This window comes from Vipera ursinii (genome assembly GCF_947247035.1).
Source record: "Vipera ursinii genome assembly, chromosome: 1".
NCBI lineage: Eukaryota > Metazoa > Chordata > Lepidosauria > Squamata > Viperidae > Vipera > Vipera ursinii.
This window is the reverse complement of record NC_139512.1, coordinates 182,477,255-182,499,195: the sequence shown is the minus strand read 5'-3', so window position 1 is coordinate 182,499,195 and position 21,941 is coordinate 182,477,255. Positions and strand designations below refer to the sequence as shown.

Genomic DNA, 21,941 nt, shown 5'->3' with positions numbered 1-21,941 from the left:
GAGTGAATTAGGAAAAGTTTAATCCACTTCCACTGTTTTATGTTTACATGTTTGATGACAAACAGCCTTATGTTTATAAGTGACAGTTTTCCTACTAAGTACCTGCATGTCATAAGCATTTGAATTAAAATTACCATATTAAAATCAAATCTGATGTTTTTTAATTTTTATTTGGTGTGCGTTGGAAGAGGGGTAGTCTTATACAGCGAGTATAGCCCAAACCCTATAATTTAACAGGAAATGTAGGGGGTCCTCTTATACGCCCAGTCATCTTATACGCCGGAAAATACAATATCTAAATCAGGGGTGTCAAACTGCCAGCCCGTGGGCTGGATGTGTCACACAGATGCTGCACCCACCCCATTGCCAGCAATGGCAAAACTGTCCCGATACATTGCGCGACATCATGTGATGTCATGAGTTTGACATGTCTGATGTAAATAGATCAAAAAGCTTCGTTTAAACCATACTTATAAGCATATTCCACACCTTTCTCTCAAACCATGCACTCTTCCTTCATATGTATGTTTTGCAATTCATTCATACTTCATTCTCTCTACATTATTATTTACATAGAACTTCAATTTCTAAAACCATCCACTCACAAAGTTATTTTGGACAGTTTATAAAGGAGATAAAAAAGACAAACAAATAATATAAATAAATATTACACCATAAAGATTTTGCTTTTTACTTTTTACTTTTCTTTATGTTGGCAAGTCTTAGTGGACATATACACCTTTTGAAAAACTTAATCCTATTTAGAAAGCAAACAGTGTACTTCTTTCATATTAGTCATTCTTTTTTGTATTTAATCCACTTTCAGCCCTGTTATCTTTGCTGGCATCCTGCCATAAAATGCAAGGGAGGAGAGAGGAGGATGGGGAAGTATGGAATTGGGCAGAGGGAGGAAGGGAGGGAATGATAGGGTGACAGGAACCAAAGTTGTCAATCCTGAATGAACCGGCAGATCAAGGACAGAATTGTGAGAACAGAATGAGAAATTCAACCAAAGAAGTGCTAAACTTCAAAGCCATTCCTAATCCTAAATACGATTGGACACTGATAGGTCACGGTGGGAGGGCCAGGGAAAGGGGAAAACACAGGCTTTGCATGGGAATATTCAGATCCAACTTTGCTAACCTTGTAACTGCTTCAGCTTAGTAAAACTGAATCTTTCACTTCAACCATGGAGTCAAGGGTCTTTTCTTCCTAAACACCAAGTCAGAACAAACCTGAGATCCACATTCATTCAGCAGCCATTCATTCCTGACCTTCTCTCTTGTTTTACAACACATATTTTTTAATTACTCCTTTCTCACTGCTTTCAATTTACTTTAATGTTTCTCCTAATGTATGGGTCTAGTTACAGTACAAGAACTACAGGAGGCGATGTTGCTGCACAGCTCCAGTAAGGAGCTGCACTGGTGGGAAAACCACGAAAGACTCATTGGCTGACCACCAGGCGGGAAACCAAGGTTTGAACCTATTGGTCAGTGCCCACCTGGACAGGTATAAGAGGACCCAGGTAACCCCAGTTCCCCAGTCTTTGTTTCTACAACCTGCCATCCAATAAAGTTTCTGTTGCAGCCATCACCTATGCATCTTATTCTTCCATGATTTAACAGTGGCGACAAAGGTGGGATCCTGTTTCGGTAGCCGCTAGACAACCGCTGAAGCAGCCGCGAGCAACCGGTCAACCCAGCAACTGCCGCAGAGGCAACCGCACGCAACCGGTCAACACAGCGGAAGCAGCTGCATGCAACTGGTCAACCCAGCAACCGCCGCAGAGGCATCCGCACGCAACCAGTCAACCCAGCAGATGCTCGAAGCAGGATCGGAACCCAGGAGCAGAAAAACGGAAGGATCGGGCGCGATGGCACAAATCGGGCAGATACCTGTGTTTGATATCATGCATCCAGAATGATGGGAGTTGCACATGGGTCAAGTGGAACTGTTCATGAAAATGAACCGTATCAGGGACGATGAGTTAAAGGTGGCAGCCCTACTCTGCATGAGTGGCATGGACATTTACAACATAGCAGTAGGGTTGTGTGCCCCGATGGCCCCAGACGAAGCTGATTACAGCGATCTCCGGGCCAAGTTGGATCAGCATTTTAACCTGCACATGTTGGCGCTGGCCTGGAGATACAAGTTTGAGAAGCGAGATCAGCGGCCCGGCGAGTCAGCCGCTAACTTCATCACTGGGGTCCGGCAAGCGGCTCAGCTGTGCCAGTTCGACAACCTGGAAGAGCGGTTAAGAGACAGAATCATCTTCAGTCTCCGGGACCAAAAGCTAAGGCAGAAACTTTTCGCGTGACCCAAGCTGATGCTGCAGGAGCTCCAGGATGAGGTCCTGGCCTGTGACATGGCCGAGCGACCAGAACAGTCAGAACCCCAAACCAGCAGTTCGGGGGGAGCCGTACACCAGACGAACGCATTCAGGGAAGCAGCAACACCAACGACCAGACCGGAGTGGACGCAATTCAGACAAAACCGGGCCAGCCACTGGTGTGACGCGACAACCAGAGGGGACAACGGACGGCAGCGATCAACCCAGAGAAGACGTGCTCCGGATGCACATGCTGCAACACCAAGCCGAAATGCGCAGGATGAGGAGGCAACCAACCCCGGTCTACCTGTAAGTACCGGACAGCCAAGTGCAGGGCATACAGTAAGCCCGGCCACATCGCAGCCATCTGCCGCAACCGTAACCGCATCAGCCTGCATGACATGGACGTGGAAGACCAGCAAATGACAGGTTCTGTGGTTCCACAACAAATCACGTCAGTTAACTGTTATGAGGGCCAGCGGGCTGTCTGTAACACGGAGACTTGCCGGCCGTTAATTCTAAAGATCAGGCTGGACGTGCAGCTCCAGGGCATCCCCTGCAACATGGAACTTGACTCCAGCTCGGCAATCTCGGTGATCTCACACGAGACTTTTACCCAGATGTGCAGCCAGAGCAAGCAAAGGTCCACCTTGAGGCCAACTAGTCTCACCCTAACAGACTTTCAGCAAACGCCCATCAAAATTAAGGAGGAGGCAACACTTTCAGTGCGGTATGGGGAATTCCAGGGGCAATTGGATGTACTAGTGGTCGAGGGGCAGAGGACTAGCCTCATAGGATTAAACTGGTTCAAGGCCCTAGGCATCAGTATCACAGGAATACATACGACCCGGGCCCACAACATCGAGTCCGTCTGCAATGCTTTTGCAGACGTATTCAATGAGACACTAGGGAAGTACACAGGGCCACCAATCACGTTTAAATTAAACCCCAATGTTTCACCAATAAAAATCAAACCCCGGAGGGTACCGTTTGCACTTAAAAATAAAATAGAGAGGGAGTTGGACAAACTGGTCGCGCATGGAGTCCTGAAACTGGTCGAGGGAGCCAAGTGGGAGACTCCTATAGTCATCCCACTGAAGGCAAATGGTGAGGTGTGGATCTGTGTGGACTATAAATGCACTATAAATAGAGCATTAAATCAGCATGCTTACCCGGTCCCAACGGTCAGCAGCATCCTCGCGTCTTTGCAGGGTGGCGCCATCTTTGCCAAATTCGATCTCGCGCAAGCGTATCAGCAGCTACCAGTCGACAGGGAAACAGCCAATGCACAGACCATAGTCACCCACAAGGGGGCATTCCGGGTAGACTGGTTGCAGTTCGGAGTTAGTGTAGCTCCAGGCATCTTTCAGGAGATCATGGAGCGAATGCTCAAGGGCATCCCAGGAGTATGCCCTTACTTCGATGACATCCTTATTGCAGGGAACTATGAGGAGGCATTGACTGAGCATTTACAGGCTGTGTTGGAAAGATTCAGGGCTGCAGGCCTCAAACTTAAAAGAGACAAATGCAGCATTGGGGTGACAGAAACTGAGTTCCTGGGATTCACGATAGATCCTCAGGGCATCCATCCTGCAGCATCGAAGGTGGAGGCAATCAAAGGAGCCCCCACCCCCAAAAACAAGGCAGAGCTACAAGCTTTCTTAGGTCTACTCAATTTCTACCACACATTCTTACCCCATAAGGCATCCATAGCACAACCCTTACACAGACTCCTGGATAAGAACACTGCATGGAACTGGACAAGCACTCATGCCAAAACTTTCCAGGCTTTAAAGGACCTCTTAGTGGGTGATGCTACAATCACTCATTTCATAGAATCTAAGCTCATCTGCATCGCTTGTGATGCATCCCCTTACGGAGTGGGCGCTGTCCTAAGCCATTTAGAAGACAATGGGAAACAACTTTCCATTGCCTACTACTCCAGAACATTGTCAGCGGCAGAGCGGAATTATGCCCAGATAGACAAAGAAGCCCTGGCGATAGTTGCTGAAGAAGTTCCATGATTACTTGTATGGCAGAGAATGCACCATATTCACTGACCATAAGCCTCTACTAGGTCTTTTTACCACAGATAAACAGACCCCCCCCCAGATTCTGTCACCCAGAATGCTCAGGTGGTCCATTTTCCTGTCAGCATACTCTTGCAAGCTGGTCCATAAACCAAGCAAGGAAATGGGCCACACTGACGGGCTAAGCAGGTTGCCCTTAGTGAACCCAATCCAGCTCCCGCATCTCAAATATTAGTATTGCAGGATCTTCCTGAGTGCCCTCTCAATGAAAAGGACATTGCAGCAGCAACGCCTGCCAACAAAACACTGAGTAGGGTACAGACGTGGGTGAGCACAGGGTGGCAGGACAAGTCCCCAGGCCCGGAGTTCCAGGCATACTTCATCAGGCGACACGAACTGTCTACACACAAGGGTTGTTTGTTATGGGGGTGCCGTGTAATCATCCTGGAGAAGATGAGGGACAGAGTCATACAATCTCTCCATGAAGGGCATCCCGGGGTTGTGAAAATGAAGGCTTTAGCCAGGAGCTACCTGTGGTGGCCAGGGTTAGACAAGGCAATAGAGGAACAGGTAGCTAGCTGGCTGTTATACCTGACAGAGGTCCCGGCCGGAACAACCCCATGCACCAGTCCACAAGTGGGAGGACACACACACTCCCTGGTCCCATATTCACTATGTGGGACCATTTCAGCAACAAACATTCTTAGTGGTAGTGGACAGCCACTTGAAGTGGTTGGAGGTGGTACCAGTAAGTAGCATGACCATGGGGAGGATGATCTAAGTGCTCAGGGAACTCTTTGCCACACATGGCCTCCCTGACGTGTTAGTCTCTGACAACGGTCCACAATTTACTTCCACGGAATTCCAGGTGTTTACGAAGACCAACGGGATTAGACATGTCACGACCGCCCCATTCCACCCGTCATCTAATGGAATGGCAGAGCGCATGGTGCGCACAACCAAAGACGCTCTGAAACGCATCATCCAAGGGGACTGGAAGCAAAAGTTAGCACAATTCTTACTACACCAACACACCACACTCTGCACATCAACAGGAAAGAGCCCAGCGGAACTACGTTGGGGCAGAAGACTCATAACAAAACTAGACAGACTCCACCCTGACAGAGTGGCTGCTGACACAGACCAACCCAAACCCCCCAGACACCTCAACATTGGAGAATTGGTCTGGGCAAGGAACTACGGCTCTGGGCATGCATGGGTGCCAGGGGAGGTGGTTGAAAAGACGGGGCCACTGTCATTCATTGTAAGGGAGGAGGGGGGCCATCAGTGGAAAAGACACATAGACCAGGTCAGGAGGAGAGCTCCTGAGAACGTACCAGGAAGCACACATCGGGCGGGCCCAGCGGCACACTCCAGCCACCCTGACCAACGACACACAGAAGAGTCAAGCGGGGACGCTGACCTGTGGACAATAAGACCAACACAGTCATGGCATCAACCGGGCCAGGGGGACCGGGCGCCAGAAACAACCGTTGTTCCGGGGTTTCCCCACACTCTGAGGCAAACCAGCAATACAGATAACACCACACAGGACTCGGGGGGAACACTAAGGCGGTCAGGCCAGGAGCACAGGTCCCCGGCCTACCTCACGGACTATGTGCGGTCGTGAAGGAAGCAGGGGGTCAACAAACAAGTGTAAATAGTTACAAGTGTAAATAGTTATGTCGGGGGGGGTAAGTTTAAAGTGGATTGGCATTGTCTGTACTTATGGGGGAAGGGGTGTAATGTATGGGTCTAGTTACAGTACAAGAACTACAGGAGGCGCTGTTGCTGGACAGCTCCGGTAAGGAGCAGCACTGGCGGGAAAACCACGAAAGACTATTGGCTGACCGCCAGGCGGGAAACCAAAGTTTGAACCTATTGGTCAGTGCTCACCTGGACAGGTATAAGAGGACCCAGGTAACCCCAGTTGCCCAGTCTTTGTTTCTACAACCTGCCATCCAATAAAGTTTCTGTTGCAGCCATCGCCTACGCATCTTATTCTTCCGTGATTTAACACTCATTCTCATGAATGGACAGTTATTGAGTTTTCAAACAAGAGCACAATATCATTCACATAATAAAGTACACATATATTCTAAATGCAACATACCTCTAATGTTATTCTAAATATTTGTTATACATTAAGCTACAAATTAATTGAAAAACCAAGGGAATGACTTTGTCTTATTCCCTGCTCCGTATTACACGATTCACTAGCATCCAATTTATTCTAGCACTTTTAATCATTCTTGCTGACCTTCTGAACCATTTCTCAGGATCTTTCTTAAAATACGGTACCTAGAACTAGACACAATACTTTGATCAAAGCCAAATATAGGAGTGCAGTTATTTCCTATGCTTTGCAAATTATATTTCTTTTGATGTAGCTTAAAATTTCGGCTACATTTGAATATACTGGCACATATTCAGCTGTCAGCTACTATTTCAAATTCTTTTTTCTCAAATATTATTACAATCTAAATATCCCACATTTATGCATTTGATTTTTATTTCCTAACTGAAGAAATTGCATTTATCTTACTAAAATTCATTCAGTTACTTTGTCTATTTCTATCTTCTAAGCAAATAGCTATCTTACTGAGTTTTAAATCTGAAATTTGAAAATCATTCCATCTCTTCATACTGTCTCTGTAGCTGACTACAATATGTGCTCTAGGCATAAAAACAGATTCATTGATCTAAGCTAAGCAATAAAGGCAATAAATCTTCCCTAGTAAAAAATAGTCATGAACATGTCTTATCTTTATTCAGCATCACCTTGGGCCAATATGAATTCAGGTTCTAAATCTTTACTCTTACAAGTAATAATTATATGACCTACATAGATGTCTCTGAAGATCCCTTAAGACTGGGGTGTCAAACTCCCGGCCTGTGTGCCAGACACATCATCCGGAAACTGCGCCCACCCCATTGCTGGCAATGGCAAAACCGTTCCTGATACATTGCGCAATGTCATGTGATGTCGCAAGTTTGACATGTCTGCCTTAAGAGAAGACATTTCTATGATAAATTATAAACTTTTTCAAACATCTAAGCAGCACTTTTTTCTCCTCTCCAATCACCATTTCCTCTCAGTTTATCTTCATCCAAATTTTATCTCTATCCATTTTCCATGTCCACCTTTTTTGTTTTCCACCTCTACTTAAGCAACAGAAAATAGCCCATGTCAATCTAATTAAACAGGCAAAGATAATTAGGGATAGGTGATCCTGCAAATAACCAGGCCCTGGCCTTGAAGAGTTTTTAAAGTAGTAACCAGCACCCTTAATCACATACAGTGCAGGGTGCTAAATAGCAGTGTTACATGGGTATATTATAATGCATCCTTAATAATCCACACCACTGCATTCTGGACCAATTGCAGCTTCCAAATACTCTTCAAGGGAAGCCATGTAAAGCATACTGCAAAAGGGACCAGGTAATCCTTAACTTGCAACCATTATTTAGGACCATTTGAAGTTACAACAGCACTAAAAAAAGTGACACATGATCATTGCAGCATCTCTATAGTCATGTAATCAAAATTTGGATGCTTGGCAATTGGCAATTGGCATGTATTTATGACACTTGCATTGTCCTAGGGTCATGTGATCACCCTTTGCAACCTTCTGATAAGCAGTAAATAGGGAAACTAGATTCACTTATCAACCATGTTACTAACTTAACAATTGCAGTGATTTATTTAACAAGAAAAGTCATAAAATGGGGCAAAACTCACTTAACTGTCATGTTTAGCAATGGAAATTTGGGGCTCAGTTGTGGTTGTAGGTTGAGGACTACCTGAAGTGACAAAAGGACTGATTGATGATATTGAAGGCTGCCAAAAAATAAAAGCAGGCCTGGATGGATGCACCAACCCTATCTTGAGTCCACCATAAGTCATTCACAAACACCATCTGTCTCATTACTATGCCCAGGACTGAAACCTGATTGTAAATTATTCCAGATAATCAGTTTCATCCCAAGTTCAACCACCTTTTCAACAATCTCCCCAAGAAATGGAACATTGGAAATGGATTCAAATTGTCCAATACCATTGGGTTTAGTTACAGCTTTTTGAGGAGGGAAATAGACTATTGCCTTCTTAAGTAAAAGTGGATTCAGCCCTTCACTCAACAATGAATTCATCAGTGCCTGAAACCAACCACATGTCACTTCCCTGTAGGTAGAACAAGGGAAGAATATGAACAGGTAGTCAAATTGATAACCATAGTTTCGAGCAACTCAGACAGGGAAGCAGCCCTGCAGCAGAAATAAAGCACCAGAAATTCTATCTGTTCTCTAGATCTCAAGTTCAGAAAAAACTTAGATTAAGTTTATCTGACACTTTTTTCTTCCTCACTATGTAGAAAAGCCTGGAGCTACCAAAATTTACATTTCAAAGGGAGGAAAATGTAGCTTTCTCCCGCAAATTTCTCTGAAGTCTTCAAACTATATAGCTACTCACATTTTGTTCTAATCTTCCCAATTCTCCTTTTGCTATCCTTTCTTTGCTAGCATCAAGCTCTTTTGAATCTCCCAACTTCCAAGATCTACCCACCCTTCTTCCCCTTTGGCAGGCACTGTACATATGTCTCACACCCCCTCAATTACAGCTGGCCGTTTTTGCTGCTAAAACAGATTAGACTGGTGCTGCAAATTAGAGAATCTTCTGACTAACCAACAGATTTATTAGTCCCAGTTTTCAATTTTGCATTGCATAAACCTATGGATGAAAGGGTAATTTTAGCACTATTTTAGACTTTACAGTCCAGATTAACCATCCATTTTAGGATATGCAAGAATAGAACTAAATTTAAGCAGTGGGTATGGTTTGACCTTTAAAAAGATATTTTATTGACTTGACATTTTAAAACATTTATATTCTAATTAATGGCATACTTAAAACTTATAAGCAAAAAAATATCCCCAATATCAAATCATAGAAACAAAAACAAAAAGCAACATTCCAAGTTTCAAAAAGGAACATTAATTTGAATTACAAGATCCCCTGTTTAATTATGAAAGATTTACCATTCAGTCTGAAAGCAGTCTAATGTCCTGTTCATTCCCATTCTGATTAAAAAATTGCAAAGAAAGTCATCTACAATTTCAGGTGTTTCAGACAAAGATTGTTTAATGATCTGGCCTGGCCGTTGAGCCTAGAAATAAAAATTCAGGAGACATTTTAGAAACACAATCTGCTTCATCATTTGTTTCAGGAAAATATTCTTTTAAATCACAGGGTAGTTTTTCATATATTACAGAGATATATAGGCGATTGATAGTTTACTTCTTATGATGCAAATGTTTAGAGTAATTTCATAAAGAAACAGTAGTGATGAATCTATCACTAGATTGTGATTAGCATCTTTGTGCAATAATCTGGAAGTTAACTTTGTCCAAGGGTATCAGGAATTACCTTAAGATACTATGATATGAATATTTTAAATATTGTTCTCTATCCTTCTTCACCTTCTAATAGGATCACTTTTATTCCTTTGACTCCTCTCCTATATGGCCCTATCCTACAAGTCTGGAAAAAACTAGATGACAGCAAAGAATTAGTTTATATGGCTTTTTTTTTTCTACCATTACAATGTTAACAGCCCAAATATAGTAGCCCTACTTTTTTGATCACCTTGTAAGGGAGAGAATAGATCTTGTGTAGTCTGTGTTGGTCTACACTATACTTCATTGATATATATTAATTTTTGTTATGGATATCCCTGAGAAATTCAGACCTGCAGAAAAAAGGGGGTAATATTAAATATCCATATGCTAATGTTTTAGGCAATCTGATTCAGTCTAAGTTCAACTCATGCAAACTTATTGTTTTTTCAAGTCAATTATGAAGAATCTTTCATATTAAATTATTTTATTACTTTATCTATTATGAACTCATGCAAATGAACATAGCATGTATTGTGATATATAAGATATTTACCATGATTTGAGCATCAATAGTCTGTTCCTGCATTGTGTGTAAAGCTTTTGCCAGATCTTCATCACCTTCCTGTAGGCTAAAATCTTCATCTGCTGGAATCTAAGTTGAATTATAAATAGATCTAAAATTAATAGGCACACTGAAGAGGGGAAATAAACCATCATTGTATTGGATTTTTTTTGCAGCAAGACATAATTTAAGTAATAAAAAAAAACAAGTATTGCGAGTACCATCTGCCTCTAACCTATAACATGTGAAGTTTATATATTTTTATTTATTTAATGAATTTTGGAATCTGCTGTTTATGAATACTTTTACTGATGTTGAGAATTTACAGTAAGCTGCTTGTTAAATCCTATGCTGCTTTTCAACATGTTCTTTCTGACAGATTTCAGTCTGCATGCTCTTTTAAAAAGTCTGGACCAAGTTTTCTGCAATTTGGATGGTAAGTAATACTTTCCACCTATTTGTGGCCTAAGGATGAAAAGTAAGAGAGCAGGAGTTCCTAATGTTTTGAGTTCCTAATGTTCCCAATCACAAATCATTAAAAAAAAACTTCTTGAACTTGGATATGAAAAACATTGTTCCCTATAGGAAAACAGGAACTATCTGAATGATTTCCAGTTTTGTATGAAACATACGGTAGCCAATTTAGAACGTTCTAATTAAGCATTCTGAATGAGGCTTTTTTAGTTCAAAGCTCAAAACAAAATGGATCTTCCCTTTTGACCTATCAACCTTGACTTTTCTAAAAAATCATGATCAACTTAATTTTGAGAAGGTTTGAGTTCTTTTAGAATCTATTAAAACCAATTATCATACAGGTTGAAATTGGATTTTTCCATGCTATATCAGAAACAGCATTCATAACAGCTATCCAGCAACTATTAGTATATGAACAAATCCATAATATATAAAGAATCTGAGTTCTGCAAGCTTGATATTCTCAGCATTTGAATTTTGAAGTTAATATGATTCAAATGTGCTAAAGTAAAATACCACGAAGAATCGTATTTTTCTAGCTTACTTATCATTATTTTCTTTATTGAGTAAATTTTTTACTGATTTTTAACAGAGATTGAGAAATTTCTTCCTACCGTGTTTTCCCATGAATTTGATAAAATTAGATTTACCCTTGAACATGTCTTTTTTGTCATATAATTTAATCAATTAATATTTTATTATTGGCAAATTAGTAATAGTTTTGTTGAGCAAATACTGATTTGTTTTATTTATTCCAACTTTAGAAGTCTTTAATTTGTACACACTGAAAACAAAGTGGGTGCTTCACTTCCATTACGAAGGCAAAATTGCTGTGAAAAAAATGGAATTCTGTAAAAAGAAATAATCCTGTCCATCTTATATTGGTCCTGGGCTCTGAAATCTGATCCATCTAATCAAAATTCTCATGCCTAATTACTGTTCTAACAGGAAGACCTCAGGGCTCATGCTGTTCCTAATTTTATTCCATAATTAGTTTTCCCATTAGTGAAATGGTATATTTTCCTTGTCCATTCACATTAAACTGCTCCGGTTTCGAAGTTGAATAATTTTAATTTAGATAGTGATACTAAAATATTCATTTTAATAATGTGGCTTGGTAATAGGATTCAAGGTGGTGATTTCACAAGCCACCTATTCGTTTTCCAGTTAGCATTTACCATCCTTGAATTCTCATTATCTTATCTTCATATATAAGCGAATTAATAATTTTTGCCACAAATTTAAATTTCTCAATAATTTACCATTAGATTTTATTAAAAAAATAAAAGTATTTCCAATAATGACATTTTAATAGCAGCTATACCGGCTGATAGGTTTTTCCATGTCTTATCCTCCTATTTATAAGGTTGAAGATTACTAAATTGCTCATATTCATAAAAAAGTCTTTAAAAGCCATTTCTAATTAGATCAGGAAATAAATTCCAACTTCATAATACTGATTTTATACACAGAGAGAGACCTATTTACTATTAATTTATCAAGATCGGATAGCAAAATCAGAGAATGGATCATAACTTTATATGCATAAAATGCTACTTGAGGTTCTTACCTCTTCGTATTGATAGTCATCTTCAGAACTTTCCGTTATTGTAACCTCTGCATGTTTAGTTAAGTCTACAACATGAAATTGTATTGGTTACAATATGATTTAATATTATACCTGATGTGCATAGAGTGCTATTTTAGGCCATTTATTCATTTTTTAAATTTTAAATCTTCTCCAGATATGCTGAATTAGATTCTACTGTCATCTCCACTATCTTTAAGCTCTCATGGTTTATCTGTAATTATTCAACAACCACATGTTCCTGCAATTATTTTTCATGATTTTTAAAAACTCTACTTTTAAAATTCATGAAATATTTCCATTGTTAATTTTTGTATTTGCTAAGATTTCCTTCCTTCCTTCAGTCACCTTCCCTCTCTCCCTTCCTTCCCCCACTCCCTTTCTCAGTTGATCCACCTCCCTCCCTCCCTTCTTAGAATTCCTGCAGGCTTTGTTTGTGAGAAGCTTGTAAAGAGAAAGGGAAGCCAGCAAGAAATTACAAATCCAAGGCCAACAGGCAGGTAAGTGACTGTTGCTGGGTGGAGGAAGGAGGAAGGATACGGGGGGGGGGGGGACTGCAGGTCACAATGTATGTGGGGGTGCACAAGAGATGTCACATGCATTGGAAAAAGTTTGTGGGTGTGTGCCAGAGATTTCATGTAGGTCAGGAAGGTTTCCTGGAGGTGTACAAGAGGTGCTGTGTGGATTGAGTCAGGGATGGGGGCACCAAAGGTCAAGAAGAGTGCCTGAGGGTGACATGAATCAAGAAAAAATTACAGGATCACATGGGTGTATGAGAAGTACTGTGCAGGTCATAGACAGTGTGAGAGGGGTAGCATAAGTTGGAAAGAGTGTATGTGAGTTCCTAATAGGTTCTGCATGGGTCAGGAAAGGCACAACAGAAGAGTGAATGTTGAGAAGATCATGGGGGTATACAAGAGATGTTATGTGAGTCAGGGATGGTGTCCATGGTGTGGCATAGGCTGGGAAGGGTGCATGGGGGGATGCAAGAAGTGCTGCATGGAGGGGACATCACACATCATTAGAGTGCACAGAAAAGTGGCATGAGTTATATAAGTGTTCCTTCCTCCCTATTCCTTCCTCTTTTCCTTCCTTTCTCCCCTTCCATTTCCAGCAGGCAGCTATCTGCTGTTGGGTGGGGGAGAGAGAGCGGGGGATTATGAGACTGGCCGGGAAACTTCCACAGAACGTTGAAAATGAAGATCATGTGATTGAACAAGCAGTCTAGCAACAAAGCAGCAGCCAGTAGGACTGAAGCACCACAACTTTTCCAAATTTCATTTGGGAGTTATGGGTCCTAGATTTTGGACACATTCTGTAACTTAGGCCATTTGAGATACCTGGTTCAAAAACTGTTGTCATGTGGATAGACCATTTCTCCCAGTGAAAGATGATAACAAGACTTTTAGTAGTATACATATTCATAACTCCCACTATTCCTTTCCCTGTACAGTAGATCATTGATATATTTTTTTATTTCCAAATAGCTTTCAGAGTGTTGAGAACAGAGTAAATGAAACAAAAATGTATTCAGATCAGAAAATAATAATACTTGAACTTACAAAGTTAACTGGCAACCACTATGACAACATTAGTTATTTTGCACAAGCCACAGACACGGATAGCAATTGCACAAATAGTACTAATGAGGTTCTACATAGCTTGTTAGTATTAAAGATATGGTTTGCTCAAAATCTGAACAGAACTGAATTAGGTTAATTAAGTTCAATTCAAATAATAACTTAATTAAACCATTTTCTTTTAAAACAGACCAAGCCCAAATTTAAATATATCTAAAGCACTAGCATTAATTTATGGATATACAGGGATGAAGGAATCCATTATATTTTTATCCAAACATTCCAGATAGGAAAATGCCATGACAGAAAGGATTGAAGGGTTAGGATTCAATATAATGCAAACAGAAGCAATAAAATATAATCCAACCAGTGTCTAGTCTAGAGAAAAAAAGGACCAGTGGGGACATGATAGCATTATTCCAGTATTTGAGAGGCTGCCACAAAGAAGAGGGGGTCAATTTATTTTCCAAAGCACCAGAGGGCAGGACAAGAAACAATGGATAGAAACTAATCAAGGAGAGAAACAACCTGGAATTAAGGAGAAACAGCGAGAAAAATTAACCAGTGGAACAGATTGCCTTCAAACACTGTGGGTGCTTCATCATTGGAGATTTTTAAGAAAAGACTGCAGTCACTTGTCTGAAATGGTATAAGGTCTCTTGCTTGAGCAGGGGGTTCGACTAGAACAGGGCTTTTCAACCAGTGGTACGGGTACCACCTGTGGTACATTGGCACCTGGCAGGTGGTACGCGATCATCCTAGAAAAGTGGTAGCAGGGGAGGGGAATGAGCAGAACTGGTGGCAGCACCACACAAGCCTGAGCGAGAGATGGCTGAAGCTGCAGGGTTGTCAGGGCTCAGAGGAAGCGCCAGGATCAGCACCAGGCTCCAGCTGGAGATCGGTGCTGATCCTGGCGCTTCTGAGCCCAGAAGAAGCACCGATCAGCTGGAATGTTGCAGCTTCTCCAGGGTCTTGTGATTTACATTCAGATGCTTGGCAACTGATTCATATTTATCATGGTCACATTGTCCCAGGGTCATGTGAAATGACCAAAACCTGCTGCAACCACCCAGCAGACAGGGGGAATAAAAACCAAACACCCCCCACCCTACCCCCGCTGCCAATCATCAACAGAAATGCTCACAACAATGAAAACCTCAGACAGGAGGAAGAGCGCCGCCGGGCTGGCAGGCAGGTGTCTTGCTCAGCTGTGGCTTGGGGGGCACTTTTTTCAGTAACTTCGAACAGTCACTAAGCGAACTGTTGTAAGTCGAATACTACCTGTACTCCATCACTTTTTTCTTTTTTTTTTTGGTCATCAAATTTTTGACATCTTGCTAGGCGACTGGTGCTACTCGGATGTTGCCATATCCTAAAAGTGGTACAATGGGTGAAAAGGTTGAAAAGCCCTGGACTAGAAAACCACCAAGGTCCCTTCCAGCTCTATTGATTCACATGAAGAAGAAATAGAAATGTGTAGTTAAATTACAGTATTCTGGCAGAAAGATTTTGAAGTAATATATCGCAGAATTTCAGAAAATTCATTGATATTCACTAACTTTCTTTCTTAGAAACAAAGACACTATAAGGATTTGTTCAAAATCACTAGGAACCACTGCTAGCAGTTGGTAAATCTGGATAGTGAAACCTTTTTATTTTTTGCTTTATTCACTCCAACTCTACAGTTATGATACATATTAAGATTTTTGCTGATTTGCAAGGAGCCATTGTGATTTTAATGTTTGAATTAAAATTTAGATTTGTCCCAAAAATCAATTTGACTAGTATTAGGAATCCCCAGTGCCGTGTAACAGAGTGAGCGCCTGTTACTCATCCCAACTTCTGCCAACCTAGCAGTTCGAAAGCACGTAAAAATGCAAGTAGAAAAATAGGGACCACTATGGTGGGAAGGTAACAGCATTCTGTGCGCCTTTGGCGTCCAGTCATGCCGGCCACATGACCACGGAGACATCCTTGGACAAGCGCTGGCTCTTCAGCTTTGAAATGGAGATGAGCACCGGCCCCTAGAGTCGGAAATGACTAACACGCATGTGTGGGGGAACCTTTACCTTACCTTTAGGGCCTCAGTGCACATACCTGTATTTTGCAATAGAGTTTACATTGGGAAAATCCTTTAGGTAATGGTTCCCCATACAGTAAACCAAATCTCTTATTTTCTCAGCCTCTTTAATCCTATTTATTTATCCATTTGATTTCATACTTCACAACTATCTTTTTCTCACTGTACCCATTAAGCAATAACTTTCTTTCATCCTTATTTTTGCAGCAATCATATGTATGTTTTTTTACAACTTCTTTCATTTAATCACTCCACCAAGCATGATTTCTGTTACCGTAACTCATACATTTCTGTAAACTTTTCAGTCTTTTACCAAAAAAATTTATTTGCATCATTTTCTTCTGTCAATTGATTATCTTGGTAAATTAATCTATCTTCAGTTTTGTTTCATACAGGTCTTATACTATCTTCTTCAGCAATCATTCAACTTTCCACTTTTCTTTCTTTCCCTTTTTTCTTTTTCTATATACATTTTTGTACTTGCATTTTCACATTTTTGACACCTTTGTATCCTACTCTATTTATCTAAATCTTTTGTCACAAATGATCAAATAATTATTTTAAATTTGAATCTATTTCTTTGCCATTTGTACATATAAATGTACAAATGGCAAAAAATACAAATGTAAATAACATTTACATTTAAAACACATATTCAAAACAGACTTTTTTACAAATACAGTTATTTCATAACTGAATCTCCTAATGGCCAAATTACTTTTTCTGTACTTTTTTGTTTTCACTCAATAATTCATGTTATTTAAACAGAGAATGTTTCCCTTAGATCACATTCATTTAGAATGTTCTATAATTTCTCAGAAAACTTATCCCTGGTTCTTCCATGATCCCCTTTCACTATCATGCAAATATCACAAAACTATAGGTGTCTGCATCAATAATAATAAAATAATATTTTCTGTATTTTTTTTCTAATTCATTCATTTATAACAGTGTTGTTTACCAAGACCCAAGAAGGTGTAGACTAGGTCAGCAGCCTTAGACATATCCTGCTAAGAATAACAAAAATATTGATCAGCTACGGCATACTTTGGTCAGAATGTCATAAGTGCACACAAAGTCCCATATATGCTCACACTATTACTGAGATCTCCTAACTAGAGGCTACTTTGCAAGCCAACATACTGTTACTTGCAATTCACCAATTCAAAGTACACTGAAGTGTACAAACACATATTTATATAGACTTGTTCATTTATTTATTATTTTATCTATTCTACAGGGTCATAAAAGAGTAGTTTTTAAAATGTATTTGATGTAAAAAAGATGTTGAGACTTTAAAAAGAGAGAAGAGCAACAAAGATGATTAAAGGGCTGGAGGCTAAAACATACCAAGAATGGTTCCAGTAATTGGGCATGTGTAGTCTGGCTCAATGGGTTAGGACGCTGAGCCTGTCGATCAGAAGGTCGGCAGTTTGGTGGGTCGAATCCCGAGTGCTGCATAACAGAGTGAGCGCCTGTTACTCGTCCCAGCTTCTGCCAACCTAGCAGTTCGAAAGCACGTAAAAAATGCAAGTTGAAAAATAGGGACCACTATGGTGGGAAGGTAACAGTGTTCCGTGCGCCTTTGGCATCTAGTCATGCCGGCCACATGACCACGGAGACGTCCTCGGACAAGTGCTGGCTCTTCGGCTTTGAAACGGAGATGAGCACCGGCCCCTAGAGTTGGAAACGACTAGCACACATGTGCGGCGGAACCTTTACCTTTACCTTTAGTCTAGTGAAAAGAAGGATAGGAATCACATGATAGCAGTATTCCAATATTTGAGGGGCTGCCACAAAGACTGGGTCAACCTATTCTCCAAAGCATCTCAAGGCAAGACAAGAAGCAATGAATAGAAATTAATCAAGGAGAGAACCAACCTAGAACTAAGGACAGACTTTCTGACAGTGTAAACAATTAACCCCCGGAACAGCTTGCCTCCTGAAATTGTGGGTGCTCCATCACTGGAGGTTTTGAAGAGTCCATGTCCAAAGAAAGTCTAGAATGGTATCGGATTTCCTGCCAAGGGCAGGGGGTTAGATCTCCAAGATCCCTTGCACCCTATTATTCTACTTCCTACATTCAATTTGGCTCTTCCCCCCACTAACCACTAGTGTAGTAGTACTATGTTGATGTTAATGTCATTCTAGTTTAATATTTATCACACTGAGTCATTTCTGGAAGAGGAAGGAAACTTAGTATGCATTTCTGAGTCTTGAAAGGAAGAGCAGATTGGAACTGAATTGACCCATTTATGTCTATCTGAATATTAATATAAAACATCAGAAAAGAGGACAAAGGGGGGAGCATAACTGTGATCCAAAAAGCCTTCCACTCACATGCAGAAGTTGAAGGTATGTATGATTTACCATCTACCTATTTGCCATTCAGGCTATATATAAATTATCTAGACCCGTACCAATCGGGCTTCAGGCCCGGATACAGCACGGAGACGGCATTGGTCGCGCTGGTGAATGATCTCTGGAGGGCTCGGGACAGGGGATATTCCTCTGTCCTAGTCCTATTAGACCTCTTAGCGGTTTTCGATATCATCAACCATGGTATCCTGCTGCGGCGCCTCAGGGGATTGGGAGTGGGAGGCACGGTCCTTCAGTGGTTCTCCTCCTATCTCCTGGGACGCTCGCAGTCGGTGTTGGCAGGGGGGCAGAGGTCAACCGCGAGGCCTCTCGTTTGTGGAGTTCCTCAGGGGTCGGTCCTCTCGCCTCTCCTGTTCAACATCTACATGAAACCGCTGGGTGAGATCATTCATGGTTTTGGAGTTGGGTATCATCAGCATACTGATGATACCCAGCTTTTCATTTCGACCCCAAACCACCCCAGTGATGCCCTCGACGTGATGTCCCATTGCCTGGAGGCGGTCTGGGTCTGGATGGGGAGGAACAGGCTTCGACTCAACCCCGACAAGACTGAGTGGCTGTGCGTACCGGCATCTCGGGATATTCAGGATATCCCACCCCTCTCTATGGGGGGTGAGTTATTACCTCCTGTAGATAGGGCTCGCAACTTGGGAGTCCTCCTAGACTCACAGCTTTCCCTAGAAGACCATATAGTAGCTGTGACTAGGGGGGCCTTCGCCCAGGTCCGCCTGGTGCGCCAGTTGCGGCCCTATCTAGACCGGGATGCCCTGTGTACGGTCACTCATACGCTCGTGACCTCTCGTCTTGACTACTGCAACGCTCTCTACATGGGACTACCCTTGAAGACCACTCGGAGGCTCCAACTGGTACAGAATGCAGCCGCGAGAGTTGTGTTGGGAGTTTCCCGACACTCCCATGTCACACCTTTGCTCCGCGAGCTGCATTGGCTTCCAGTTGTCTTCCGGGTGAGGTTCAAGGTGTTAGTAATGACCTACAAAGCCCTACATGGCATGGGTCCGGAATACCTTGGGGAGCACCTGCAGCCAGCGTGAACTTCCCTCCGCCCAGTACGCTCCCACAGAGAGGGCCTCCTCAGGGTGCCACCGGTCAAAGAATGCCGACTGGTGGCCCCCAGGGGGAGGGCGTTCTCTGTGGGTGCGCCGGATTTATGGAACCATCTTCCGGTCGAGCTCCGGATGGCGCCTGATCTCCGCTCTTTCCGGTGCGATCTGAAAACCCACCTTTTTGAACAAGCCAGCCTGACCTGATGGGATGGGGTTGGGTTTTATAAATTGGTCTTAACTTTTAATCTGTACTAATTTATTACGGGCATCGCTGTTTAATTACTTTTTAATAATTTTTAATTTTTGTATCTTGTTTTTATTATGTATTGCCCTGTTCACCGCCCTGAGTCCTTCGGGAGAAGGGCGGTATACAAATTAAATAAATAAATAAATAAATAAATAAATAAATAAATAAATAAATAAATTGCTAGAGATAGGAAATCTCCTTGGAGATTTAAGCATCCAGACTGCATCATGAGTGTGATCCTGGACAACTGTGACAACATATAAATATTTTCATATATCACTGGCACAACATATACTGCAGAAGATATATACATGGTTTGATCCTGTAATATAAAGAGGATATGATGAAACTGGAAGGGTTCATCACCATCTCTCTGTCACAATCAAAAGACTGGATAAATATCGGCTGAACTGATGTGAAGTTTATTAAGATAACCTACCCACCCCTCAAAGTATCAAAAGTTCTGCTGAATGTTCTGGGAGATTTTCCAAGAAACAGGTTTTGCAATTTGAATAACAAACTAATGCAGAAAAAGGAGAGCATGCATTCTTCTGCCTTATCATACATGACAACTTTACCTAAAAGAAATGCCTTTACTCTTTACTCCTTCCATTACTTTACCAAAGCAGCAGGAGGAAAAAAGTAAACCTGCTTCATACTAGACTGCGCAATACTGTAAAATGCCTTTAACAGTTGTCATAGAAACTACTGCTACCTCTCAGCAGCCTGGAAAATGTGAGGGAAAACAGAGGATTTTTTTTTTTTTTTAAAAACTAAATAGTGCATTTTGTCTATTCACTTTCAGCAGGGTCTACAGGGAATGGATATAGTTTTACAGGTTTGATTGAAGTTGGTAGGTTTTAAAAAAATCTGGTTTGTCAGATATTATACAGCTCTGCAACTGTATAAACTACCTTGGATGCTCATTCCAAAAAGAAACTCATTTGTCACAGAAAGAAAATTAAAAAAAATTAAACTAGAAGAAAACTAATTATAATTATTCACATCAAGTAGAAATACAGACAGGAGAAACTCTGCTATTGTAATATGGACGTCATTTATAGACTTACACAAATTGTAAATTCACCAATAAATGCAAACTTGCAATGAACAATTTAAATAAATGTACCAGATTCATGTATTGAGACCAAATTATTATGTTACCTTTTAAAATCTGTTCATTTAATGCAAGCAAGATCATATTTTCCTTTTGTTTACATAATCTTTAATATGTACGATATTTGGATATTACCCTTCTTTTACAACTTTATAGAGAAGTAAATTTAAGATACAAACAACACAATCCAACTAGGTTTCTACTCAGAAACTGACTGTGTTCAAGTGGGACGCACGTACACTCCCAATAAGCTGGCGTTTAAGGGTAAACATGGAGCACAAGGCTTTATCCTTCCAATTAGAAATCGCGTCTCGAGTCTTATCATATTTTCAGGGCAAAACCTACTGAGACACCCCACCACCCCCGGCCCCTCCAGGGCGGGCGAAGGAAAAAGCCAAGGATACGCTGTAAGCAAAAGGTGCCTTCCGTGGTGGTCACAGTAGTCGCTTCCTCCATGTTGTTCTCTCTAGCAGCTCCGCCCCGACGCATTCTTCGGTTGCCCCTAGTAACCGCCCGGCCATCCTTTGCGGGAATTCGCGCTGTCAGGCTAACAAGGCATGCGCGAACTTCCTAACGGAATGATTGATTGGGTGCTAAGGTTGGCGCCTCTCTATCCTCGCTAGCTCTGTGGTCAGTACCCTGCGGGAGACTTTTCATTGGGGTGTAAATAGGCGAAACGTGAGTTTGCTCGGTTTGATACGGTGACCTCTCCATCCGTTATCAGGGAGATTCTCGACCGCTTATCTGTTGCTCCTCTGTTTGCAGCCCCCTCCCAACAAACAACAAATAGCTTTTTAATGCTTATCCAAATAGAATACGTAAACGTTCATCCTGAATCCATTAGTTTTTTGACGTACGGGCAATGTTTAGAAGCTTGTTTAGCTACGTTCATTTTCCTTTGCATTGAAAGGTTACGACCCGAATATTGTTAATCATAAGCAGTATTTCTAAATAAAAAGCTTATTTCTAATATATAATAAATATAAATATAAAATTCATAAATCTAATTATTTAGCTGTTGGAATGCAATCGTTGCTGTCATTTGGTTATTTTCATATTTTTGCAAGCAGTTCATTTAATTACAGCTTATG

The 21,941-nt window shown here is 41.4% G+C and overlaps 1 protein-coding gene across 1 annotated transcript in view; it reads right to left on the bottom strand.

Moving 5' to 3' along the window:
- SPAG16 (sperm associated antigen 16) overlaps positions 1-21,306 on the bottom strand; it is a gene marked incomplete at its 5' end in the record, with an annotated part of 332,741 nt that extends 311,435 nt beyond the window's left edge. Inside the window, 4 exons of the mRNA XM_083354597.1 lie at positions 9,400-9,527; positions 10,313-10,411; positions 12,366-12,412; positions 21,255-21,306. Of these exons, the coding sequence (XP_083210723.1) occupies positions 9,400-9,527; positions 10,313-10,411; positions 12,366-12,412; positions 21,255-21,306 (326 nt within the window). The remainder of the gene's footprint in view (positions 1-9,399; positions 9,528-10,312; positions 10,412-12,365; positions 12,413-21,254) is intronic.
- Between the last annotated feature and the right edge of the window lie 635 nt (positions 21,307-21,941).